General features: G+C 36.0%; 1 protein-coding gene across 4 annotated transcripts in view; it reads left to right on the top strand.

Moving 5' to 3' along the window:
* PTPN12 (protein tyrosine phosphatase non-receptor type 12) overlaps window positions 1-23,184 on the top strand; it is a 90,510-nt gene that overhangs the window by 22,870 nt on the left and 44,456 nt on the right. For all 4 annotated transcript variants that reach the window (XM_036863323.1, XM_036863321.1, XM_036863322.1 and 1 more), the window contains 2 exons: window positions 10,038-10,146; window positions 21,247-21,323. In XM_036863323.1, the coding sequence (XP_036719218.1) occupies window positions 10,038-10,146; window positions 21,247-21,323 (186 nt within the window). The remainder of the gene's footprint in view (window positions 1-10,037; window positions 10,147-21,246; window positions 21,324-23,184) is intronic.

Genomic DNA, 23,184 nt, shown 5'->3' with positions numbered 1-23,184 from the left:
CCCCACTTGCCGCAACTAGAGAAAGCCCTCACACAGAAACGAAGACTCAACACAGTCATAAATAAATAAATAAAAGAACGTGAATTTCTTTAAAAAAAAAAAAAAAAAAAAAAAAACAGAAGCAGGGACTTCCCTGGTGGTGCAGTGGTTAAGAATCCGCCTGCCAACGCAGGGGACACGGGTTCGAGCCCTGGTCCGGGGAGATCCCACATGCCGTGGAGCAACTAAGCCCGTGCGCCACGACTACCGAGCCTGTGAGCCACAACTACTGAAGCCCACACCCCTAGAGCCTGTGCTCTGCAACAAGAGAAGCCACCGCAATGAGAAGCACGCGCAGCGCAATGAAGAATAGCCCCTGCTCGTTGCAACTAGAGAAAGCCCACCCGTGGCAACAAAGACCCTATGCAGCCAAAAATAAATATAAATAAACTAATTAAAAAAATCTTAAAAAAAATATGGAACTGGAACTGGGGAGAAAAGTCAGCAGAAATACAGATTTGGGGATCGTCATAAATGTAATAGTTAAAGGCATGGTAGGCAGGAGATAAACTTGCTAAAAGACAAAATCTGAGGAGAGAATAGTTCAAGAGAGAACACATGCTTTAAGGGGCTGGATGCAAAGGACCAGAAAGGGTAAGAGGAGAATCAAGAGACACTTGTTTCATGAAATTGAAGAAAGGAGTTTTAAAAGGAGGTCATCATCTGTTAAATACTTTATAGGAATTGAGGCTTTTGGTTTTGATGCCTTTTGGAGATTATTGGTGACTTCATGAAAGTAGTTTTCAGTATAAGTGGTAGAAGGAAGAGTGAAATTTTCAGGGGGTTCAGGAGTTAATGGTTCCCCAGGAAGTATAGGTTTCTCTTTAAAAGTTTGGTCTGTTGACCACAGCTTTGTGGCAGTCTGGCCTAGCAAAAAATAATTTATTTCCATATAGTGGTAGATATGAATTGAACTTTCTTAAACTGCAAAGGTGACTCTTCCTGTGCTACATCTTTGCAAAGATGAAAATACGAATTCTGCGTCCATGCTATTAATTTGAGGGGTCTTCTTTACTTTTTAGTTGGACAGTCGATGTTATTGTAACTTAATGTGTTAAACTTGGGACTCAATATTCTCAAGCTCACTGTATGTTTATATTATATATTTTGGAATAATGATATTAGTGACGGATTGCTTTGGAATACTTTGAGAGTCTGGGCTTGGCAGAGTATTCCTCAGTGGAGACTAAAGGATAAAGAGCACTATAGTGATCATGTTTCCTTAAATCAAGACACATAACTAGATAAAGGGAGGCATAGTCGGAAGCCATAGTATTAATACCCAGGTTTTGGAATTTTTGAGCAATTTGCTGTGGGGACAGTGGGACAAAATACTTGAAGTTGGGATTGACCTGGAAAATGTGGAACCAGTGGTTACGTGAGTTAAATAGAGGGACATGAGATAAAGGATGATGAAGCAGATGAAAGAGAAGTTGAGGGCTTTGTGAGTAGAAACAAAATAAAGTAAACCTGGGAACACTTTTTTTTTTTTTTCCCCATTTGCTGTATTAAAACAATTGTATTGTTCTCTTAGTTCAAATAGGATTCTACCTTTTTTTCCATAAAAAATATAGCCCAGAGGTAGGGAGGGGATAAACTTGGATTATATCCTCCTAATATTTTGATCTTGAGAAAGTACTGTATTTTCTTTTCAAACCAGAGAACAGGAGCCTTTCCTTTAAGAAAAGGAAACCATTTGCTTGTCTAGGGTGTGCAAAAAACGATTATAGTCTTGCTGTGAAATTTTTTTATTACCTTTTTTCTTAAAAACTTTTATGTTTTGCCATATTGTTTTAAAATATGAAGTCTGTAGTACAAAGTTTTATTTAAAAACGAATTCTCAAAATGAAGATCCATTGCTTCATCCATTCAGGGAGGATTATAAAGCTACTGTGTTGAGGAGATCTCCTTTGCTGTTATTTGATGGAACTAGGAATTGAACCCCAGCTTCTCTGACTCAAAGCTGTCTCATTGTGAAGTGGTAATGAAATTTAAGTAGTGAGAGAAAATCGTTTCCTAAGTTTACTGGTCAATTCTGATTTGCATCCATTTCTTCTGAACCTAACCACCTGAGAAGACCTAAAGAGTATATTGACTTGCTGCAGTTTGTCACAGGTTATGCTTGTAGTAGCTGGTATTAATAGAGTAAGAAGATATGGTCTGCATCTTCAGGGAACTCATGTTCTATCAGGGATGGTATATGTGCACATATAAATAATTATTGTACATTGGGAGATGTCCTAGATGAGAGGTATATATCAAGTGCTGCGGGTAGAGATGAGGAAGCAGTATGGGAGGAAGTGGAAGATGGGGGTGAGTGCCAGGACTGTTCTCAGGGGATGTTTCAGCAAGATGATATCTGTACTGAGCTAGAAAGAAGCAAGGAGTTTGCTTGGTAGACTACTACGAAAATAACTGAAGCATTGAAATCAGGATGATCAAAGAGTAAAAGTCATTACTCTTATTAATACCCAAAGACTGGTAAGATTGGCCCCTGTTTACTTCAAAGTATGTCCTTTTAGTATCAGCCCTGACTTAGCTTTAATGAGAAGGCATAGCTATGCATTTCTGAAGAAGAACGGCAGACAGTTTAGTCTGTCATGCAGCAGTAGGTAAAGCATGAGCAAAGATAGGAAGATGAATTTTGAAAGGCAGAGTTTCATATTTTGCACCTAAAGGTAAATGTTGCAGTTCTGTAGTTGAAAGAACCGTTAAATTTTGAAAGGCAGAGTTTCATATTTTTTTTTTTTAATTAATTTATTTCTTTTTGGCTGTGTTGGGTCTTCGTTTCTGTGAAAGGGCTTTCTCCAGTTGTGGCGAGCGGGGGCACTCTTCATTGCGGTGCGCGGGCCTCTCACTGTTGCGGCCTCTCGTTGCGGAGCACAGGCTCCAGACGCGCAGGCTCAGTAATTATGGCTCACGGGCCCAGTTGCTCCGCGGCATGTGGGATCCTCCCAGACCAGGGCTCGAACCCGTGTCCCCTGCATCAGCAGGCAGACTCTCAACCACTGCGCCACCAGGGAAGTCCCCAGAGTTTCATATTTTGCACCTAAAGGTAAACGTTGCAGTTGTGTAGTTGAAAGACCCGTTAGTTATTTTAGTTGCTTGTAACAGTTATTATTAGAGGCATACACATTTTTATATAAATATATTTGTAAAGATTTAGGAACAGCCAGTTAAGTTAGAGATAGTATATGTTTGGTGGAAATTATACTCTGATTTTACTACTTGCTGCTGTTACTTTGTATTTGAGGTTTTAAAAAAAATTATTTTGTCTTAGTAATAATCATCCACGTTGTGTGGTTGGATTAGCTCAGTATTACGATTGAGGGGCTTTTGTGACTGATGGCATTAACATTTCAGGCATAAAACCAGATGAATTTTTTCATTTAACAGTTATTACCCTGTGCCAACTATGTGCCAAACGCCCTGCCTTTTAAAATTCAGATGGATTTTCCAGTATTTGCCTCAGAAATATTTCAGAGCAATGGCAAAAGCAGTACTATATAGGTATTCATATATTTTGCTAGCAGTGTAACTCTGAAGCTTGAAGTAATTCCATTTTATTTCACTTTAAGGTAACGTTGTTTGGATGTGTATAGTGTGTGCATATTTACTAAAATTAGTGTCTTATGAAGCTGTTTTTTAAGTGTTAATGACATTCAGGAATTTGGGGCAGTAGTGTGTGGCCTAGTAACAGAATATGAGAAGGCTTGAGCTCCAATATTTAATTTATTTATAGGCCATCTTATACAAAAGGAATTTGAGTTAGCTTAATTTTATTTTAGCTCTACTACTTTTCTGTCCATTTGTTTTCTTAATTGTCCTGATTGAAAATCCAGCCAACAAGTAAATTTAACACTTGTTCCTGTCTACATTTATTCTGAATTCTAAGTCTGTTTGGTGAGTGTGAAGAGAATTAGATTAGCGGTGGAGCTAACACAGCTTGCTGATGGATTGACTGGATGTTGGGGGTGAGGGGAGGCAGAGGTAGGAATCACGATGATTCCCAGCTTTGAGGCTTGAGCACGTATTGAATGAATGGTGGTGCTCTTTGGACATGGTTGTGATGCCTGTGAGACACCCAGTGGACAATTGAGTAGACAGTTCGCTCTTTGACTGGAGAGATTCAACAAGTGTCACAAACACATTGTCACTAGCTTTGGTCCTTAGATAAACAAGGGAACTGTTCTACCCTTTTAAAGAACCAAATTTGACACACACTGGATACCTTAAAGAGGATAGTCATACTGCATGTGACTTTAGGGGCCTCTGAGAATCAGTTATTGATTTAGGATTGGGGAATAAAACTTATGTGTTTTTAAGAAATAAAGAGAAAGTAATTTGTTTGGAACTTTAAAACAGTGAATATTAAACTCCATTTTTGTTTGCATCACAAATTCTAATGTATTAGAGACATCTCTGTGACTTATCTGAGAAGGCTAATTAAACAATTCTTGAAATCACCCATTTTAATGTGATTTGCATTGCACTAGCTATAAAGCACAATAAGATAGTCCAGTCTCTCTTTCAGTTTTATAGTCTAATGGGTGAGACATTAGACTGTAAATACTTTTCCAAAGTGGTAATAAAACAATATTATTGACTACTAAGTGCTGGGAACTGGGAGCAATGAGGAAGGGAGTGTTCAAGAAAGACTTAGGGACTTCCCTCGTGGCACAGTGGTTAAGAATCTGCCTGCCAATGCAGGTGACTTCCCTCGTGGCACAGTGGTTGAGAATCCGCCTGCCAATGCAGGGGACACGGGTTCGAGCCCTGGTCCGGGAAGATCCCACATGCCGCAGAGCAACTAAGCCCCTGCGCCACAACTACTGAAGCCCGCGTGCCTGGAGCCCGTGCTTCGCACCGCAACGAGAAGCCTGCGCACCACAACAAAGACACAAAAATAGATAAATTTATTTTAAAAAAGAAAGAAAGGCTTCAGAAAGGAAATAACACTCTAGCCAGAGTCCTTATATTAACTCACCAGCAAGAGGAAAAATTGTAGAACTGTGATGATGAGGGGTGGAAGGGTGCTTCTGCTGGTGGTGGTAAATAATTCTATATGGCTGAAGCGTCATACTCTGAGTAAGAGAGTGTTATAAAAAGAAGAAGCTGGGAAATCAGACAGGCAGCTTTCAAAATATGTTAAAATGAAAGGATTTGGTAATTTATCTAGGAGGTGATAGACCCATTGGAGGGTTTTTAAGCGTGGGGCAAATTAAAATAATCAGGCTTGCTTTTTAGAATAGAAACTCTGAGATAAGAATGGAATTATATGAGTTTATTATGTGACTTTCTCAAGACTTTTAAGGGTAGTTGAAAATGTCTTTCTTAAAGGTTTTTTGTTTGTTTGCTTAGTTAAAAAAAAAAAAGCCACACATGATAAGGGGTGTGAATAGTACCTATAAGTTTATGTAAATACACCATTTAGCTATATTTTTGCCAGTTAGGACAGTAAATGATTCAAAATATTTTCTTGCTTTAGTGTAATTATGTGTAGCTTAATAAATGAATTATTTTATTAGTGTTTAGTTCAGTGCTGTTCTCATACAAACTGTCACGTAGCACTGTAGTTACGAATAATGTTCCTTAGTATATTATGGCATGTTTCTCAATTTCATATTGGCAACTTCACTACAGGCAATGGAAATGGTGGTCAGAAGTTAAAATGAAATGATATGTGTAGGTACTTTCCATTTCATAGTTAATGAACTTTGGTGGGGCTACATCTCCTCCCAAGTACTATTGCGACATTAAATTTGGTGTGGTATTCAAAGAACAAAACCGTCTTCTTTCGTTTAGGCCAGCATTCAAATCTTATTCTAAGATTAATTTATTTAACATATAAGCATTAAATATGCTCCAGGGATGCAGGGCATTACACAGTTTAATCTGACAGTAATCTTGTACTCATAGAGTTTAGAGTTTAGTAGAGGAAATAAGATGTATTCTCTTTATATATTTATCATAAAGAGAAGGAAATGGTGTTTCAAGAGTACATATACAGTCTAAGAAGAACTCAGAAGGGAAAGATTATTGTTGCATGAGGGGAGTAAGAAACTCTGAAGGAGCTAGGACTTAAAAGATGTATAAGATTTGGAGGTGAGTGGAATGACCACTAAGAAGCAAAGAAAGAGCATACACAAAGACACAGAAAGATGATCATCATGATAATTTTTAAAAGTCGAATCTCGAAAGCAACTTTTTATGGTGTTTTGTTTTGTTTACCAATTACATGCTGCTGGTGTCAAGGGCTACCAGATCTGTACATTGTTGTATTATTCTGATGTTTTAAGAGATTTAGGAAGGAGTTTTGGTTTGCTGTACCTCCCAGTTTATCTAGAATTTAATCTCAAAACTTTTTTTTTTTTTTTGGCCACGCCGCGGCGGCTTGTGGGATCTTAGTTCCCCGACCAGGGATCGAACCTGAGGTCCTGGCAGTGAAAGTGCCGAGTCCTAACCACTGGACCTCCAGGGAATTCCCTCAGAACCTTTTAATTCTTTCATTTAAGTACTTTTGTTTATAGGTGGTGTGGTTTTTTTGCTCCCACTTGCTGCTGAACAGTGATCTCCTCCCCATCCCTTTTTTTTGCTACTTGATAATTACATTTTTCCTTCTTCATCACTAATCCGTGCTCCTCCTCCCAAGAAAAATCCCTAATCACTTTTCAGAAATTGTCAATGCTGCCAATCTGTACATAAAATCCAGAGGAATCTAAGAATTGTTGAAAATCAACATCCATTCCTCCATGCAGTCCATCACCATACTCCTTCCTCTTGAACATACCTTATGCCAGCGGTTCTTACGCACAGCCCCCAGACACAGCCCCCAGGCACAGCCCCCAGGCACAGCCCCCAGGCACAGCCGCAGCATCACCTGGAAACTCATTAAATACAAATTCCCAGGCTGCATCCTAGACCTACCGAATCAGAAACTCTGAGGGTGGGGCTCTGCAATCCTCCTTTTAACAAGCCCTCCAGGTGATTCTGAAGCATGCGCAAATTTGACAATATGAATGAAGCATGCTTTAAAATACTCAACACTCCCAAGCAAACAAATTGGCCTAGAATATGTGACTCCTTTTGATCTCTGATCTAAGAAAGGTTTTATTTAAAGAAAGAAAGAAATCTGTAGTAGCAAATAACATTTAAAGAGTTTCAGTAATTACTCAGTAGTAATAGTTAACATTTATTGAGCCCATTTTTTCATGCCAGGCTCTTTGGTGAGAGTAGTAGGCATTATCCTCAGATCACAGAGGATGAGACACAGGTTAAATTAATTCAGTGTCTTATAGCCAGAGAGTGTCAGATCAAGAATTTTAATTCAAGCAACTAACTATAAAGCTGATCTTTTTGTTAGGAAATAAGTTCCTATTTGAGGATATCTTTTCAATACAGTTGGGTAGAATTTTTTTGATGCCAATTTTTTAAAAAGTACAAAACAGTTTTTATGTTTAATAGGCCACCATTGTTTTATTTATACTACATCATAGATTAGTATCTCTAAGGGGTATGAAAATTTCTAAGTACACTACTTATGTAGACTTATTTTAATAGAACATTCTTCATTGGAACCGTGCCAGTAGAAGGCATCCCATGCTGTGCTGGTCTTTAAGAAAACTGAATGTATAAAAATTCAAACTCAAATTAGATATATATTTGTACACAAAAGTGTTCTTAAGTTTCATTATATGAGAAATGAGAAGTCATTTTCTATAAAAACTTTGTTTTGCACATTTCTCAATAACATAATTTGTTTTGTAAAAGAAGAAATGCTTGGAGTGTTTGCAGCAGATATTCCAGAAGTGCATTTACATTTTATAATTAAATTCATCCCCTCTTCCCTTTGCTTTGTAGTTTTTTTATATGTGTGTATGTGTGTGTGTGTGTGTGTGTTTTCAGTGACAGTTACCTAAGTTATATTCCTTTCCCCCTGTGTTTCTGCAACTGTTTGGATTGATATCCTTCTGTTAGTCACATTCACATAGAATATTTTGTAATACTTTAAGGTACTATATTTAAAGATGAAAATCTTTGAGCAGAGAAAATGCAAAAATTCTGGTTAAATATGTGAGATATATATGTTAGTAACTGGGAGGATCTTTGTTAATGTGGAATAATGAAATTATGAATAATCTTTTCTTTTACTTTTTTTAACATTTTATTTTTGAATAGGTAATGCATTCATGTAATCCAAAAAGTATGAAAGGACGTATAGTAATGTTTCCTTCCCATCCATTTCCTATAGCAACTCATTCTCTTTCCCATAGACAACAACTTTTGTTAATAGTTTCAGAGATGTTTTATGCACATGTACAAGCAAATACAAATGCATTTTTTTTCTTTTCAACACCAATAGTTATATATACACTACTGTGTTCTCTGCTTTTTTACACTTAATATATATTTTTGAGATCTTTCCATATCACAGTATATCAAGAGCTTCCTCATTTGTTTTCAACATATGTCATATTTGATTGTATAAATGAAACATCTTTTTAGCCAGTCCTCTATTAATAGTCTTTTCCAATTTTTGCAGTCTTTTGCTGTTATAAACAATTCTGCAATAAATAACTTAGTGTGTACATCATTTCATGAGTGTGTGCCATTTATCTAGAGAACAAATTTGTAGAAGTGCAGTTCCTCGGTTAAAGGGTTATGTGTATTTGTAGTTGACAAATTACCCTCCTTAGGGGTTGTGCTAATGTTCTTTTCTACCAGTATTGCATCAACGTTCTGGTTTTCCCTCACCCTCACGAACAGCCCATTTACTTTGTAAATACAATTTTTACCCCCAGTACACCTACATACTTTGAGAACTTTATTACTACAGGAAATAACATCATAAATGTGGAGAATTTTGCTTTGGCATTGTGCCAGTACAGAACAAGATTCTAGTTAAGTCTTTTCATCTTAAAAATGAATATTCCTGCTTTAGATCTCTAAGATTGTGATGATAAAGTTTAGTAGTTTTTCAGAGAAGAACAGAAAGCTTACTATTCTATGTGTAAGGGTCTATTTTAAGATTATTTCAAGTGTTATATGTTAAAGTATGTCAATATAAGAATAAGGATCTTGAATTAAAGTTCTATCTGTGATTTTTTAAAAATATAGACATAATATTCTTAGTTGCTTAATTATTAGCATCACAAGGAACAAAAATAAAATGGTGAAAAAGTTAAACATTACCAGATTTCTTTTTCATTTGTATTTAATAATTTTGTTGAATAGTAAAACTAGAATGCCTTCAATATGTCTTTAAGCCTGGAAGAAAGTAGGCTCCTTTGAAATTAAATTTCAGCAATGTAGTTGAGTAGTGAATTTAAACAATTCACAATGCTGACTTTCAGTGCTTCTGAAAGCAGGAAGTGTATTACTGACATGCAGAAATATTCCAGCCCAAAGAACATCCCTATCGCCATATGTGGTAAGAATTTGTCACTAACTCACAAACCACTTCTGTAGTGCAGTGAATAAGCAGAATTGGTCTTTGTTAGACATTTCCAATTCAATATCAGAGAACTTTGTTTTGCAGTGTCTTATAAGTAACTGTTAGCTTATGCCTTGGAAGGAGGCTTGCACATCATGGGTGCTCACGGTTTATTGAGAGAAGAAATAAAGAAACTTGTACATAATCTTTTAGGCATGATTTTCAAATTTGCTTTTTGAGACCCTGAGTTAAATATTCTTATTCAGTGTATTAATGATTTATTTAAATAAAATTACTTTTATTCTAGTGTTCCCCCCCCCTTTTGTTTTTTACTGCTGTTTGGAGTATTAATCTTATGTTTGCACTTATGCTAAAAATGAAATTATCTTAGGGTTAATTATTAAGGGGTAGGGAGATATTGTGAACTTAGAAAAACAAGAAAATGAGTTGTGAGGAATCAGGGTTAGCAAAATTCAATGAAGAGCTATTTATCATTAAAATTTTCATTAAAATTTTGAAATACTAATGTTTTTCTGAACTTGAATTTTCTTTTTTTGATTTTAAGCGACTAAGAAGATTGTCAACCAAGTATAGAACAGAAAAGATTTATCCCACAGCCACTGGAGAAAAAGAAGAAAATGTTAAAAAGAACAGATATAAGGACATACTGCCATGTAAGTTTGAAATGCCATTAATGGAACAAATGGAAATGCTAATTAGCAGTTTTATAGCCTAAACTTGCTTTATTCTAAATAAATAAATGATAATTTGTGATTGTGCTTGCCTTTCCTTCTGATAATAGTTTTGTTGTTGTAGTTGTTTTATTGTTTAATTTTTCTTTAAGCATCACAATTACTCTGATACTAACTCACTTTTAAATACTGAAAAATCCAAGTAAAAATACCTTTTGTGGACTCCCTATTCAAAGAAGTTATTTTGTTAAAATAAAATAATACAGACATAATTCAATAAGTATAATTGAATACATTTTGTAAAATGCTAAAAATATTAACTCTTACCTATTGTCTATTAACAATAAGAACCTTAATTGATTAATTATGCATTAAAAATGAACCATAAGATGATTCATGCCTGTGTGTCTGCTGTTCTTAGTAGTCTAAATATGATATCTGAGGGTATCTCTGAGGGCATGCCTAAGACTGATAACATCATATTCTAATAACGATAGTATAATTATATTCTTAAATAGCATAGTTTTCTAGCAAAATACCTTTACCTCTAAAAGCATGCATACATAAGGGTCCCCATTTTATAAAGTAAAAATTTATATCATACCTGCTATCTGTTAAAGCTACCAGTAGTCTTTCTCTTTTCCTTCAAGTATCTTGAAATATATACATTCCATGACACCATTCCCTCAACTCTCCATTCATCCTTTTTTCCCTAGCTTTATTGAGATACAATTGACAAAATGTCATTCATTCCTAAAGCTTGTTCTTCTAAAATGTCCTTGATAAATTTCCCAATGACTTTAATTGCCATATTTGGTAGTCTTTTTTTAGTGCTTATTCCTTTCTGTTAACTATTTTGATGTCATTGACCAGTCCCTAGTTTTGAAATTTTCTTCTTCCTTAATATCCCTTTTTCAAATTGCCTCCTCTCTCTCTTGTCTCCTTCCCTCTCTTTCTTACTGTCTTCTTTGCATAAATTTAATCCTTCATCTTTCTATTGTTGTTCAGCTTTACTCTCAGCTGTGGGATCTGCGGGTGGCTGGTAGTAGCAAAATTATTACAAAGCGGCAGCATAGCATAATGGTGAAGAGTTCTGACTCTGGAAGTTCAAATCCTGGTTCTGTCACTTGCTGTCTGTGACTTTGGACTCATCCTCTCTGTGCCTTTGTTTCTTCATCTTCAAAATGGAGATTAAAATAATAATACTTTTAAAGATTATTTTGTGCATGTAAAATGCTTACAATTATCCCTGGTATATAGTAACCATTCATTAAGCTTTTGGAAAATATACTCTACTTTTCTTACCAGTCCACTTCAGAATAGTGAATAGTATAGGTTTCTGGACAGTTTTTTTAAAATTAAGCAATATAATCTTAAGGTCCTCTTACTGTGCTCTGTAATTAATGCACATACTCTTAAAGAGACAGTTTCTCCACCTTCTTTTCCTATCATCTGGGGAAATGAATCTCAAATAGCTTCAGGTTTCTGTTTTCATATGTTGTGTTTCATTCATTAATTTTATAAAAAACTTTGAGCATATACTATGTGCTGCAGATACAGCAGGAAACAAACTGACAAAATTCCCTGCCCCCGTGGAGCTTATATTCTAGTCAAGGTGATGGACAATTAATTCAAATAACATATTATGTTCTCTCATAGTAATTAGTGCTACTGAGAATAATATAGTAGGAGGTACATAGAGAAAATTGAGAATAGAAGGGGGAAGCTTTGTGATTTTAAATAGAGATAGAGGGGGAAGGTCAGTGGTATGCTGTTCAACTGCCCCTCTGAAAAATAAAAACCTTGGTTTGTATTGCTTGCCAATTTCCATAGTAAATGGACTATTTACCATAGTCATCACAACAAAACTATGAGGTAGGTACTATTATATGCCATTTTGCAGATGAAAAACTGAGACAGAGAGAGGTTAAATACCTTGTCACACAGCTAATAGGGTGGTGAGAAGTTAAACCCAGGCAGTTTGTACCCAGAGCACTGATTTTCAACTACAGTGATTTTGCTCCTGAAGGGACATTTAGCAATGTCCGGAGGTGGTTTGGTTGTCACGACTAGGATGTGGGGTGAGCAGGCTGCTACTGGCATCTAGTGGGTAGAGGACAAGGACGCTACTGCATCCTGCTATACAGAGGCTTCAGCCTCCCCGCAACAAAGAACCGTGCAAGGCCCAAATATCAGTAGTGCTGGGGCTGGGAAACCTTGCCCTAGAGCCTGAGCTCTTAATTACAGCGCTATAGGCAGAGTAGCAGTGCCTTTTTCCCTTTAAGTTATTTAAGGTTTGATAAGTCAGTTTCCCATAAATTTCTAGTCATTTTAATTTGGAAAACTATATTGAAAGTAATAGTATTTAGAGATAATGTTTTCTTACTATCATAAGAATAATGTAAATTGTCAATTTCCTTTGAGTATTTAGCATGCCCAGTGCTTGCAGGTATGGTATATTTTTAAAAACAGCTTTGTTGAGGTATAATTTACATACCATAAAATTTACCCATTTTAAGAAAAGGGAACTCTTGTACACTGTTGACGGGAATGTAAATTGGTGCAGCCACTGTGGAAAACAGTATGGAGCTTTCCCAAAAAACAAAAAATATAACTACCATATGACCCAGCAATTCCACTTCTGGGTATATATCCACAAAAAACAAAAACACTAATTTGAAGAGATGCAAGCACCCCAGTATTCATAGCAGCATTATTTACAATTGCCAAGATATGGAAGCAACCTAAGTGTCCATCAACAGATGAATGGATAAAGAGGTATTTTAAATATAGATATAGATATAGTGGAATACCACTGAACTATGAAAAAGAAGGAAATTTTGCCATTTGCAGCGACATGGATGGACTTGGAGGGCGTTATGCTAAGTGAAATAAGTCAGACAAAGACAAATACTATATGATATCACTTATATGTGGAATTAAAAAAAATACAGCAAACTAGTGAATCTAACAAAAAAGAAGCAGGCTCACAGATATAGTGAACAAACTAGTGGCTACGGGGAGTGGGAGTGGCAATATGGGGGCGGGGGTGGGAAGGATAAACTATTGGTGTATGATATGCTCAAGGATGTATTATACAACATGGGGAATATAGCCAATATTTTGTAATAACTATAAATGGAAAGCAATCTTTAAAAAAAGTTTATAGAGTTGTACAATCATCAACACAATACAGTTTTAGAATATTTCCATCACACCAAAAAGGTCACTTATGCCAGTTTGTAATCTTCAGCCTCAGGCAACCACTAATCTGCTTTCCATCTCTAGATTTTCCTTTCCTGGAAATCTCATATAAATGTAATCATACAATATGTAGTCTTTTGTGTCTGGCTTTTTTCACTTAGCATGTTTTTGAGATTCATCCATGTTGTATAATATATTAGTATGTAGTTCATTCCTTTTTATTGTTCACTAGTATTCCATTGTATGGCTATCACATTTTGTTTATCCATTCAGTAGTTGATGAACATTATAAATAATGCTGCTATGAACATTTCTAGGTAAATCTTTGTATGGACATATGGTTTTATTTTTCTTGGGTAGATACTTAGGAATGGAATTTCTGGGTCTGTGGAAGCTTATGTTTATTTTATTAAATTATTTTTTTAAATTAATTAATTAATTAATTTTATTTGGTTGCCCTGGGTCTATTTGGTCTTAGTTATGGCTTGCAGTCTCCTTAGTTGTGGCTCGCGGGCTCCTTAGTTGCAGCTCGCCGGCTCCTTAGTTGTGACATGCGAACTCTTAGTTGTGGCATGCATGTGGGATCTAGTTCCCTGACCAGGGATCGAACCCTGGCCCCCTGCATTAGGAACATGGGGTCTTAACCACTGCGCCTCCAGGGAAGTCCCAGAAGCTTATGTTTAACATTTTAAGGGACTGCTAAATTGTTTTTCAAAGTAGCTGTGTACCATTTTACACCAGCAGTGTATGAGGGTTCTAGTTTCTCTACATCCTTGCTAACACTTGTTATTGACAGTCTTTTTGATTATAATTATTCTAGTGGATGTGTAGAGGTATCTCTATACATCCACTAGAATAATAGAGGTATCTCCTTATGGTTCCAGTTTGCATTTCCCTAATGACTAGTGATGTTGAGCATCTTTTCATGTTCTGTTAGCCACTGTATACTGTCTTTGGTGAACAGTCCCTTCAAATCATTTGTAGTCTTTTAAAATTGATTTTTTATAAAAGTTATAAAAGTTCATAACTTTTATAAAGTTATAAAGTTTTATAAAGTTGAGTTATAATAGTTTTTTATATACCCTAGATACAAGTATTTTTTCAGATATTACGATTTGCAAATTTTTTCCCCAGTTTATAGCTTGTCTTTTCTTAATGGTGTTTTTTAAAGTGTGCAAGCTTTTAATTTTCATGATGAAGTCCAGTTTATCAGTTTTATGGATCATGTTTTTGATATTCAATCCAAGAACTCTTTGCCTAATCCAAACTCACAAAGATTTTCTCCTATGTTTTCTCATTTCATTCCTAGAAGTATTATAGTTTTAGCTCCTACATTTAAGTATATAATTCGTTTTGAGTTAATTTTTAATATGGTGTGAGGTAAGGGTCTAAAATAATCTTTGAGCATGTGCCATTGTTCCAGCACTATTTGTTGAACATTATCCTTTCTCCATTGAATTGCCTTCTTTCCTTTGTTGGAAATCATCTGACTGTAAATGTAAGGGTTTATTTCTGGACCCCTAATTCTATTTCATTGACTTATTCTTCAGCCAATATCACACTGTCTTGATGATTATAGCTTTATAGTAAGTTTTAAAAGCAAGAAGTGTTACATTTTCTGTGTTCTTATTTTTAAAAAATTGGTTTGGTTCTTCTGAGTCCTTTGCATTTCCATATAAATTGTGAGATAAGCTTGTCAATTTCTGCAAAAAATCCTACTGGAATTTTGATAAGAGTTCTGATGAATCTGTGGATCAATTTAGGGAGAACTGCCATCTTAAACCATATTGACTCTTCCAATCTAAATGTCCATCAACAGATGAATGGATAAAGAAGGTGTGAAATATATATATAGAATGTCTCTCTCCATTTATTTAGATCTTCTTTATTTCTCTCAGCAATGTTTTATGGTTTTCAGTGTACAAGTCTTGTATTTCTTTTTAAAAAGTCTTTATGGTATTGTGAATGGAATTATTTTAATTGTATTTTCAAGTTCTTTATTACTAGTATATAGAAATACAATTTACATTTGCATATTGATTTTTTTTTTTTTTTAATCCACTGACCTCCCTGGGCTCATTTTTTTAAATTAATTTATTTCTGTATTTTTGGCTGTGTTGGGTCTTCGTTTCTGTGCGAGGGCTTTCTCTAGTTGCGGCAAGCGGGGGCCACTCTTCATCGCGGTGCGCGGGCCTCTCACTGTCGCGGCCTCTCTTGTTGCAGAGCAGAGGCTCCAGACGCGCAGGCTCAGTAGTTGTGGCTCACGGGCCTAGTTGCTCCACGGCATGTGGGATCTTCCCAGACCAGGGCTCGAACCCGTGTTCCCTACATTGGCAGGCAGATTCTCAACCACTGCGCCACCAGGGAAGCCCTGGACTCATTTATTTTAGTATTTAGTTTAGTATTTTTTTGTGAAAACTAGGATTTTTTACATATCAGAATCTTGTCATTTGCAACTAATGACCATTTTACTACTTCCTTTCCAATCTGAGTGTCTTTTTTGCCTTATTGCTCTGGCTAGAACCTCTAGTATAATGTTAGCTTGAAGTGGCAAGAGCAGACATCCTTGCTTTTGATCCATTAAAAGTAATTTCATCACTATTCAGAGATCACTTAGTTTTTTCTCAAGCCATCTTGGAGATTTGGTTTATTTTATGGTAGAACGCTGAGGCTAGTCTTACAATTAAGAAATTTCTAGGTACTCTTGTGTCAAGGATGACCTGTCCTTTTGTCTGTTGAAAAGGGCTAAAACTGAGTTGGCTAGCCTTTAGAAGTGATGGATCAGGGTGTTCTGCCTATCCCAATATTAATTATGGAGATCCTTTTATTTCTCAGACCTAGGATTTATCAATAGGTGTGTGTTTCCTTGGAGGCGACAATATATATTTTTGTTGTTGCAATAGGTGTTGATGTTTGTTCAAGAAAAAAATGTGGCTACTTTAAAGAGCCTCTTGTGTAGTGAATATTGGTTTTATCTATTTGGAATTGGGCTCTTGGGAGATTGTAGAGGCAGTCTGCAAAACCATGGAGAGGAATGATTGTTTTCATTTCTTTAATATTCTTTAAATTATTTCTATTCATGTTTATGCTTAATAACAGCACCAATGAAGAATATTAAAATATGCATTATGTGTTATACACAGCATAATATTGATTTTTAAATTCTCAATAATGTACTATGATTGGGACTTCCCTCGCAGTCCAGTGGTTAAGACTCCGTGCTCCCAATGCCGGGGGCCCAGGTTCAATTGCTGGGAACCCTGGTTGGGGAACTAAGATCCCACATACCGCGCAACAAAGACCTGGCACAGCCTAAATAAATAAATAAATAAATAGATAGATAGATAGATAGATAGATAGATAGATAGATAGATAGATGATAGATAGATAGATAGATGATAGATAGATAGATAGATAGATAGATAGATAGATAGATAGATAGGTCGGGGAACTAAGATCCCACATACCACAATTAAGCCTGTACTGCAACAAAGACCCAGCGCAGCCTAATAAATAAATAAATGAAAAATAAATAAATAAAATTTTAAAAAATTATAAAAATATATATATACTATGATTATATAGTATGAAGTAGTGACTACAAAATTTGCCTGTGCTTTAGAGTTTTAAAAAAAGCCATTTCTTTTTAAAAAATTTTTATTGAAGCATTGTTGATTTACAATGTTGTGTTAATTTTTGCTGTACAGCAAAGTCATTCAGTTATATATTCTTTTTCATATTACTTTCCATTATGGCTTATCACAGGATATTGAATACAGTTTCCTGTTCTATACAGTAGGACCTTGTTGTTTATCCATCCTGTATGTAATAGTTTGCATCTGCTAATCCCAAACTCCCAGTCCTTCTCTCCCCCTGCCACCCTCCCCCTTGGCAACCACAAGTCTGTAACCTATGTCTGTGAGTCTGTTTCTGTTTCATAGATGTGTTCATTTGTGTCGTATTTCAGATTCCACATATAAGTGATATCATATGGTATTTGTCTTTCTCTTTCTGACTTAACTTCACTTCGTATGAGAATCTCTAGGTCCATCCATGTTGCTGCGTGCAAAGGGCATTATTTCATTTAAAAAAAAAAGCCATTTCTGTGCCCCATCTTGAACTGACTGAATCAAAGTTACTGCAGAATATGCAACTTGGAAATCTTGCATTTTAATTTGCTTTTCCCAGTCCCCAGCTGCTGTATGATTAGCCATAGGTGAAATAAGATTGGCAAAATACTGTTAATTACTGAAGTTGGGTAATGGATAGATGGGGATTCATTATACTATCATATTTTTGTATATGCATAAAATTTTCCATCACAGAAAATTCGAAAAAAATTCCCAGCTTTCATGTAGCAAGCAGCTTGGCACAAGTCTTGACTATCATTTGGGAGCCACTGTTCTCATTTGTATTCACAATCCTCAAAACATTTATTAAGGATCCAATGGTAAACCAACTGTTGTACAAAGTCTCTGGCTTTGAGATACTTTGAATAGAGGCTAACATGCCACATGAATAAGGGTAATTAATTGGGACCCATCATTTCTGGCAAACATGGTTGAGAGGAAGCTTCGTATAGTTACTTAACTGTCATTGTCCTAACTACTGAATTATTCTATTGTCATTTACCCAAAGCATAGGATTTTTTTATATGTATATTTCTTATCCCAAATGGCTTTTAAAAAAGACATGTAGGATGGAGTGAAATAAGAAACAAAGCATTGATAAACATGTAAACATTCTCCTTCCTGGAAACATGGTAAGGAGATACATAATTTTAATTGGAAGCTACTGTGTCTTTCTTATATATCTCTTCCTACAAATTTCCAAAGAAAATTTCACCAAAAATAAATAAATGAAATCGGCAGAACTGGGCCTTTGTACTAATGTATAAAATTCGGGTCATTGGCAAATAAATTAGTTATTCATTAGTTGTCCTTTTAAAAAGTTTGCTAAGAAGTTTATTTGTATCTGTTACCATTTCTGTATGTCTTTTTGTATTTTAATTGCCTTTAGTAGTCATTGTCCCTGGATTAGAAAGGACCAAAATGATAGTGGCATGTTACATGTTATGGCCCTTTCTAATCTGGAGACCATGAATCTTAGATAATCCTACTGCTTTAGGGTTTCATAGGCCCAAAGTATGTCCCCAAATATTTATTTACTACAAAGGGAAAAATAGTAACTTCACAGTGGAGACACCAGCTGACACCAAATTAACCAAGACCAAGGTTAACCTCACAAGTAACATGACATACTGACTTCATGAACCCCTTGGTGTGTCTTCTCACTGAGGACACATGATTGTTCTCTGCTGTTCTGGAGAAAATGCATAACCTCATTCCAGTCAGAAGAAAAAAATCAGTCAAAGAAACTTTTATAGATTGGAAGAGAGTAAGGAGAAATAATAACAAAGTGTATTGTGGGATCCTGGAAAGAAAAAATATACTTTTTTTTAACTGGTAAAATTTGTATACAGTCTGTTGTGTAATTAATAGTATTGTAACAATGTTAGTTTTCTCATTTTGATAACTGTACTATGGTTATGTAAGTAAGATGTTAACATTAAGGGAAGATGAGTGAGGGATGTATGAGAATTCTCTATACTATTTTTGCAATTTTTCTGTAAATCTAAAATTAGTTCTAAATGAAAAGTTTTAAAAAAATCTATCTGGGCTTCCCTGGTGGCACAGTGGTTGAGAGTCTGCTTGCCAATGCAGGGGACGCGGGTTCGAGCCCTGGTCTGGGAAGATCCCACGTGCCGCGGAGCAACTGGGCCCGTGAGCCACAACTACTGAGCCTGCGTGTCTGGAGCCTGTGCTCCGCAACAACAGAGGCCGCGATAGTGAGAGGCCCGCGCACCGTGAGGAAGAGTGGCCCCCGCTTGCTGCAACTAGAGAAAGCCCTTGCACAGAAATGAAGACCCAACACAGCTAAAAATAAAAATAAATAAATAAATAATTAAAAAAAAAATCTATCTGCACTACCTATGACCAAGGGCTGATTTTTCTCTGTTTATATAGATTTCATATAAATCAGTAGGAAAACATAGACATATGGGGATAATGTTCAAAGGGTATAAACAAGCAGTTTTGGTAAAAGAAATACAAACAACTATATGAAAATATGCAACCATTTGCATAATTCAAGAAATGCAAGTCTGATGTCTTATTTTTTAGATTGTCAACTATTAAAATGTATGATAACACCCAGTTAGTTACTCTTACTAATAACACTTGCATAAGTTGGTATATACCTTTTAGAAGGCAAGTAGCAATTCCTCTGTTAGGAACTTACCCTCTCGTACTGCCGGTAATAGATACAAGTACTGCAGTGTTCATTGTAGTAGTGTGTCTAGTAAGAAAAAATGGCCCAACAGTAGTGTAGCTAGTTAAATAAATAATGAAACGTCCATATAATGGATTCCATGTAACATTAAAAAAGAGTAAGGTGATCTGTTTTTGCTCTGGGAAGAGTTCTAGGATATATTGATAACTGAAAAGTAACAAGGTTCAGAACAACATGTTTGTATGATTGTATTTGTCTGCTTTTTCAAAGTAGGTATATGCATAAAAATTTCGGAATGAAAAAAGAACTTTAATAGTGTCTTTTTTGGAAAAGAGAGAGCCCTGGAATTCAAGGACAGGGGCAGTTCACTTTTCATCTTGTATCTTTTTTTTTTAATATTATTTATTTATTTATTTGGCTGCGCCAGGTCTTAGTTGCGGCACACGGGATCTTTAGTTGCGGCATGTGGGCTCTTAGTTGCGGCATGTGGGATCTAGTTCCCTGACCAGGGATCGAACCTGGGCCCCCTGCACTGGGAGCATGGATTCTTAACCACTGGACCACCAGGGAAGTCTCATCTTGTATCTTTCTTTAAGATCTAATTTTTAAAAATCATAGTGATATTACCTTTATTTTAAAAATAAAACTACATAATTTTATAAAATTAATAAAATTTATATTTTGAGACTTTCTTGTAAAGATTTTTTTTACCCTAAGTGGAGATTACCTAATAATAAGTATCACTGGTGAAGTGCAGTATTGAGCACTTTTCATACATCATCTTAATTCATTTATTTGTCACAGTTTACTTAATTTTTCTAATTTCTTGGGAAATATGAAAGTTAGATTTCCTTACAAGAACTTTGGCAAATGTATTTGTGTATAAATGGTTAGTGTTCATCACCTAGTATGCTTGTTAAAAACTGTAGACACTTAAACCTCAGACTCTTGTATAGTAAATCTAGGACGATGCCCAGGAATTTGTATTTTAAAAGAGCTCCTGAGATTTATTCTGATTCCAACTTTAAAACACAGCTTTACAATCAGACTTCCTGTCAATATGTTAGAAATTACCCTGCTGGTACCTAGAGTCAATTTTCATTCATTGTTTTTTTTTTTTTTTTAATTTATTTATTTATTTTTGGCTGCGTTGGGTCTTTGTTGCTGCGCACGGGCTTTCTCTAGTTGTGGCAAGCCAGGGCTCCTCTTCGTGGCGATGCGCTGGCTTCTCATTGCCGAGGCTTCTCTTGTTGCGGAGCACAGGCTCTAGGTGCATGGGCTTCAGTAGTTGTGGCACACGGGCTCAGTAGTTGTGGCTCGTGGGCTCTAGAGAGTAGGCTCAGTAGTTGTGGCTCACGGGCTTAGTTGCTCTGCGGCATGTGGGATCTTCCCAGACCAGGGCTTGAACCTGTGTCCCCTGCATTGGCAGGCGGATTCTTAACCACTGCGCCACCAGGGAAGTCCCATTCATTATTTTTCAAAGTAAATAATTTTAGTTATTTATTTAATCTTGTTTATGGTTTGTTAGAAAAAAAACCTGTCTGCCAATGGGTCATAATTTATGAAATCCTTTTTTTTTTCTTGTAGTTGATCACAGCCGAGTTAAGTTGACTTTAAAGACTCCTTCTCAAGATTCAGACTATATCAATGCAAATTTTATTAAGGTATGTATTAACTTTAAATGGTGTTTCTCTGCCATATTTAATGTCTTCCTACATACTAATTCTATTAAAAAATTTTAAAATTGCCTAACATGATACCAACAGTAAAAGAAGTAAAAATAAAAGCACAGCCATGACATATGTTTACGGGCTTTCCTTCTAGCTTCCTTATTCATAAAGAGTTTTGCTTGGTTTTATGACAGTGGAGATAAAGTTTTTCTATTTTTGTTTCTTCTTTTACATTGAAGACTTATAAACACCTTACTGATTGCTAAATCTTCTCATTTTTCCCTTTGAGTTTAGGTACACAAATGTACATGGTCATTTCTGTTGTTGAACCGTATAGGTTGTTTCCAGTTTTTCTTGATAGTAATATTGCAGTGAACGTTGTTATTCTTTTTTTTTTTTAAGTTTTTAAAAAAAATTTATTTATTTTATTTACTTATTTTTGGCTGTGTTGGGTCTTCATTGTTGCCCACGGGCTTTCTCTAGTTGCAGCGAGTGGGGGCTACTCTTCGTTGCGGTGCGTGTGCTTCTCGTTGTGGTGGCTTCTCTCGTTGTGGAGCACGGGCTCTAGGCACGCAGGCTTCAGTAGTTGTGGCACGCGGGCTCTAGAGCGCAGGCTCAGTAGTTGTGGCACACGGGCTTAGCTGCTCCGCAGCATGTGGGATCTTCCTGGACCAGGGCTCGAACCTGTGTCCCCTGCATTAGGCAGGCGGATTCTTAACCACTGTACCACCAGGGAAGCCCTGAACATTGTTATTCTTTTGAATAATTTCTTAGAATAAATTACCAGGGCTGGAATTACTGGGTAATACTGATTTAAAATTACAGAATATGAACTTAGATTAAAAACTTTTGGCAATTGTCACTATGTTTCAAGTGACAGCTGAAATGCAAGATTAAATATAGTCTTTATAGATAACCTTTTTTGGATACTCTTTGATCAAAAGCAGTCAAGTTTTTTACATATTTATCAGCAAAGAGAGATTCAAACTGCTACTTGAGTAAATAAAAGACTATTTTGTTCTGTTACTCTGCTTTTGAATCTTTCTAGTTATATGGCAGTATAATTTCAATTATTTTATATATGGTATTTATACTTTTTTTAAGGTTCTTTTTTTTAATTTTTAAAAAAATTTATTTTATTTATTTAATTTTGGCTGTGTTCGGTCTTCGTTGCTGCGCGCAAGCTTTCTCTAGTTGCGGTGAGCGGGGGCTACTCTTCCTTGAGGTGTGCAGGCTTCTCATTGCGGTGGCTTCTCTTGTTGTGGAGCATGGGCTCTAGGCACTCTGGCTTCAGTAGTTGTGGCATGCAGGTTCAGTAGTTGTGGCTCGCGGGCTCTAGAGTGCAGGCTCAGTAGTTGTGGCGCACGGGCTTAGTTGCTCCGCGGCATGTGGGATCTTCCCGGACCAGGGCTCGAACCCGTGTCCCCTGCACTGGCAGGCAGATTCTTAACCACTGCGCCACCAGGGAAGCCCCTATACATATCTTAATATAATATTTTGTTGAGAAAAATATTAAGGTGGTAAGAGTTATATGGTAAAATTAATATCTATGTCAACATTAAGCAGTCATGGTTTCAAATAAAAACTGTTTTTACTAAAAAGTCAATTTTACTACAGTTATGGCAAAACCCAAAACTAATAGGTTAAACAAAAATTAACACGTAGGTAGTTCGTTCTTTCAGATATTATTGATGTTTATGTTCTTTCATAAGGACATCTGTTAAAAGTTCTAGTTTTTAATTGCACTTAATAACACTGACTCACTGTATGATTCAATTATGTGCTGGTTTAGTATTTTAGTCCACTATTTTGTTTGATATATTCTTGGGTTTACTATTAGAGTATACATAGTAGG

Source organism: Balaenoptera musculus, chromosome 9 (genome assembly GCF_009873245.2).
Source record: "Balaenoptera musculus isolate JJ_BM4_2016_0621 chromosome 9, mBalMus1.pri.v3, whole genome shotgun sequence".
In the NCBI taxonomy this organism is placed as follows: Eukaryota; Metazoa; Chordata; class Mammalia; order Artiodactyla; family Balaenopteridae; genus Balaenoptera; species Balaenoptera musculus.
Note: the sequence above shows the minus strand (reverse complement) of the source record. Positions and strands in the feature narration are given on the sequence as shown.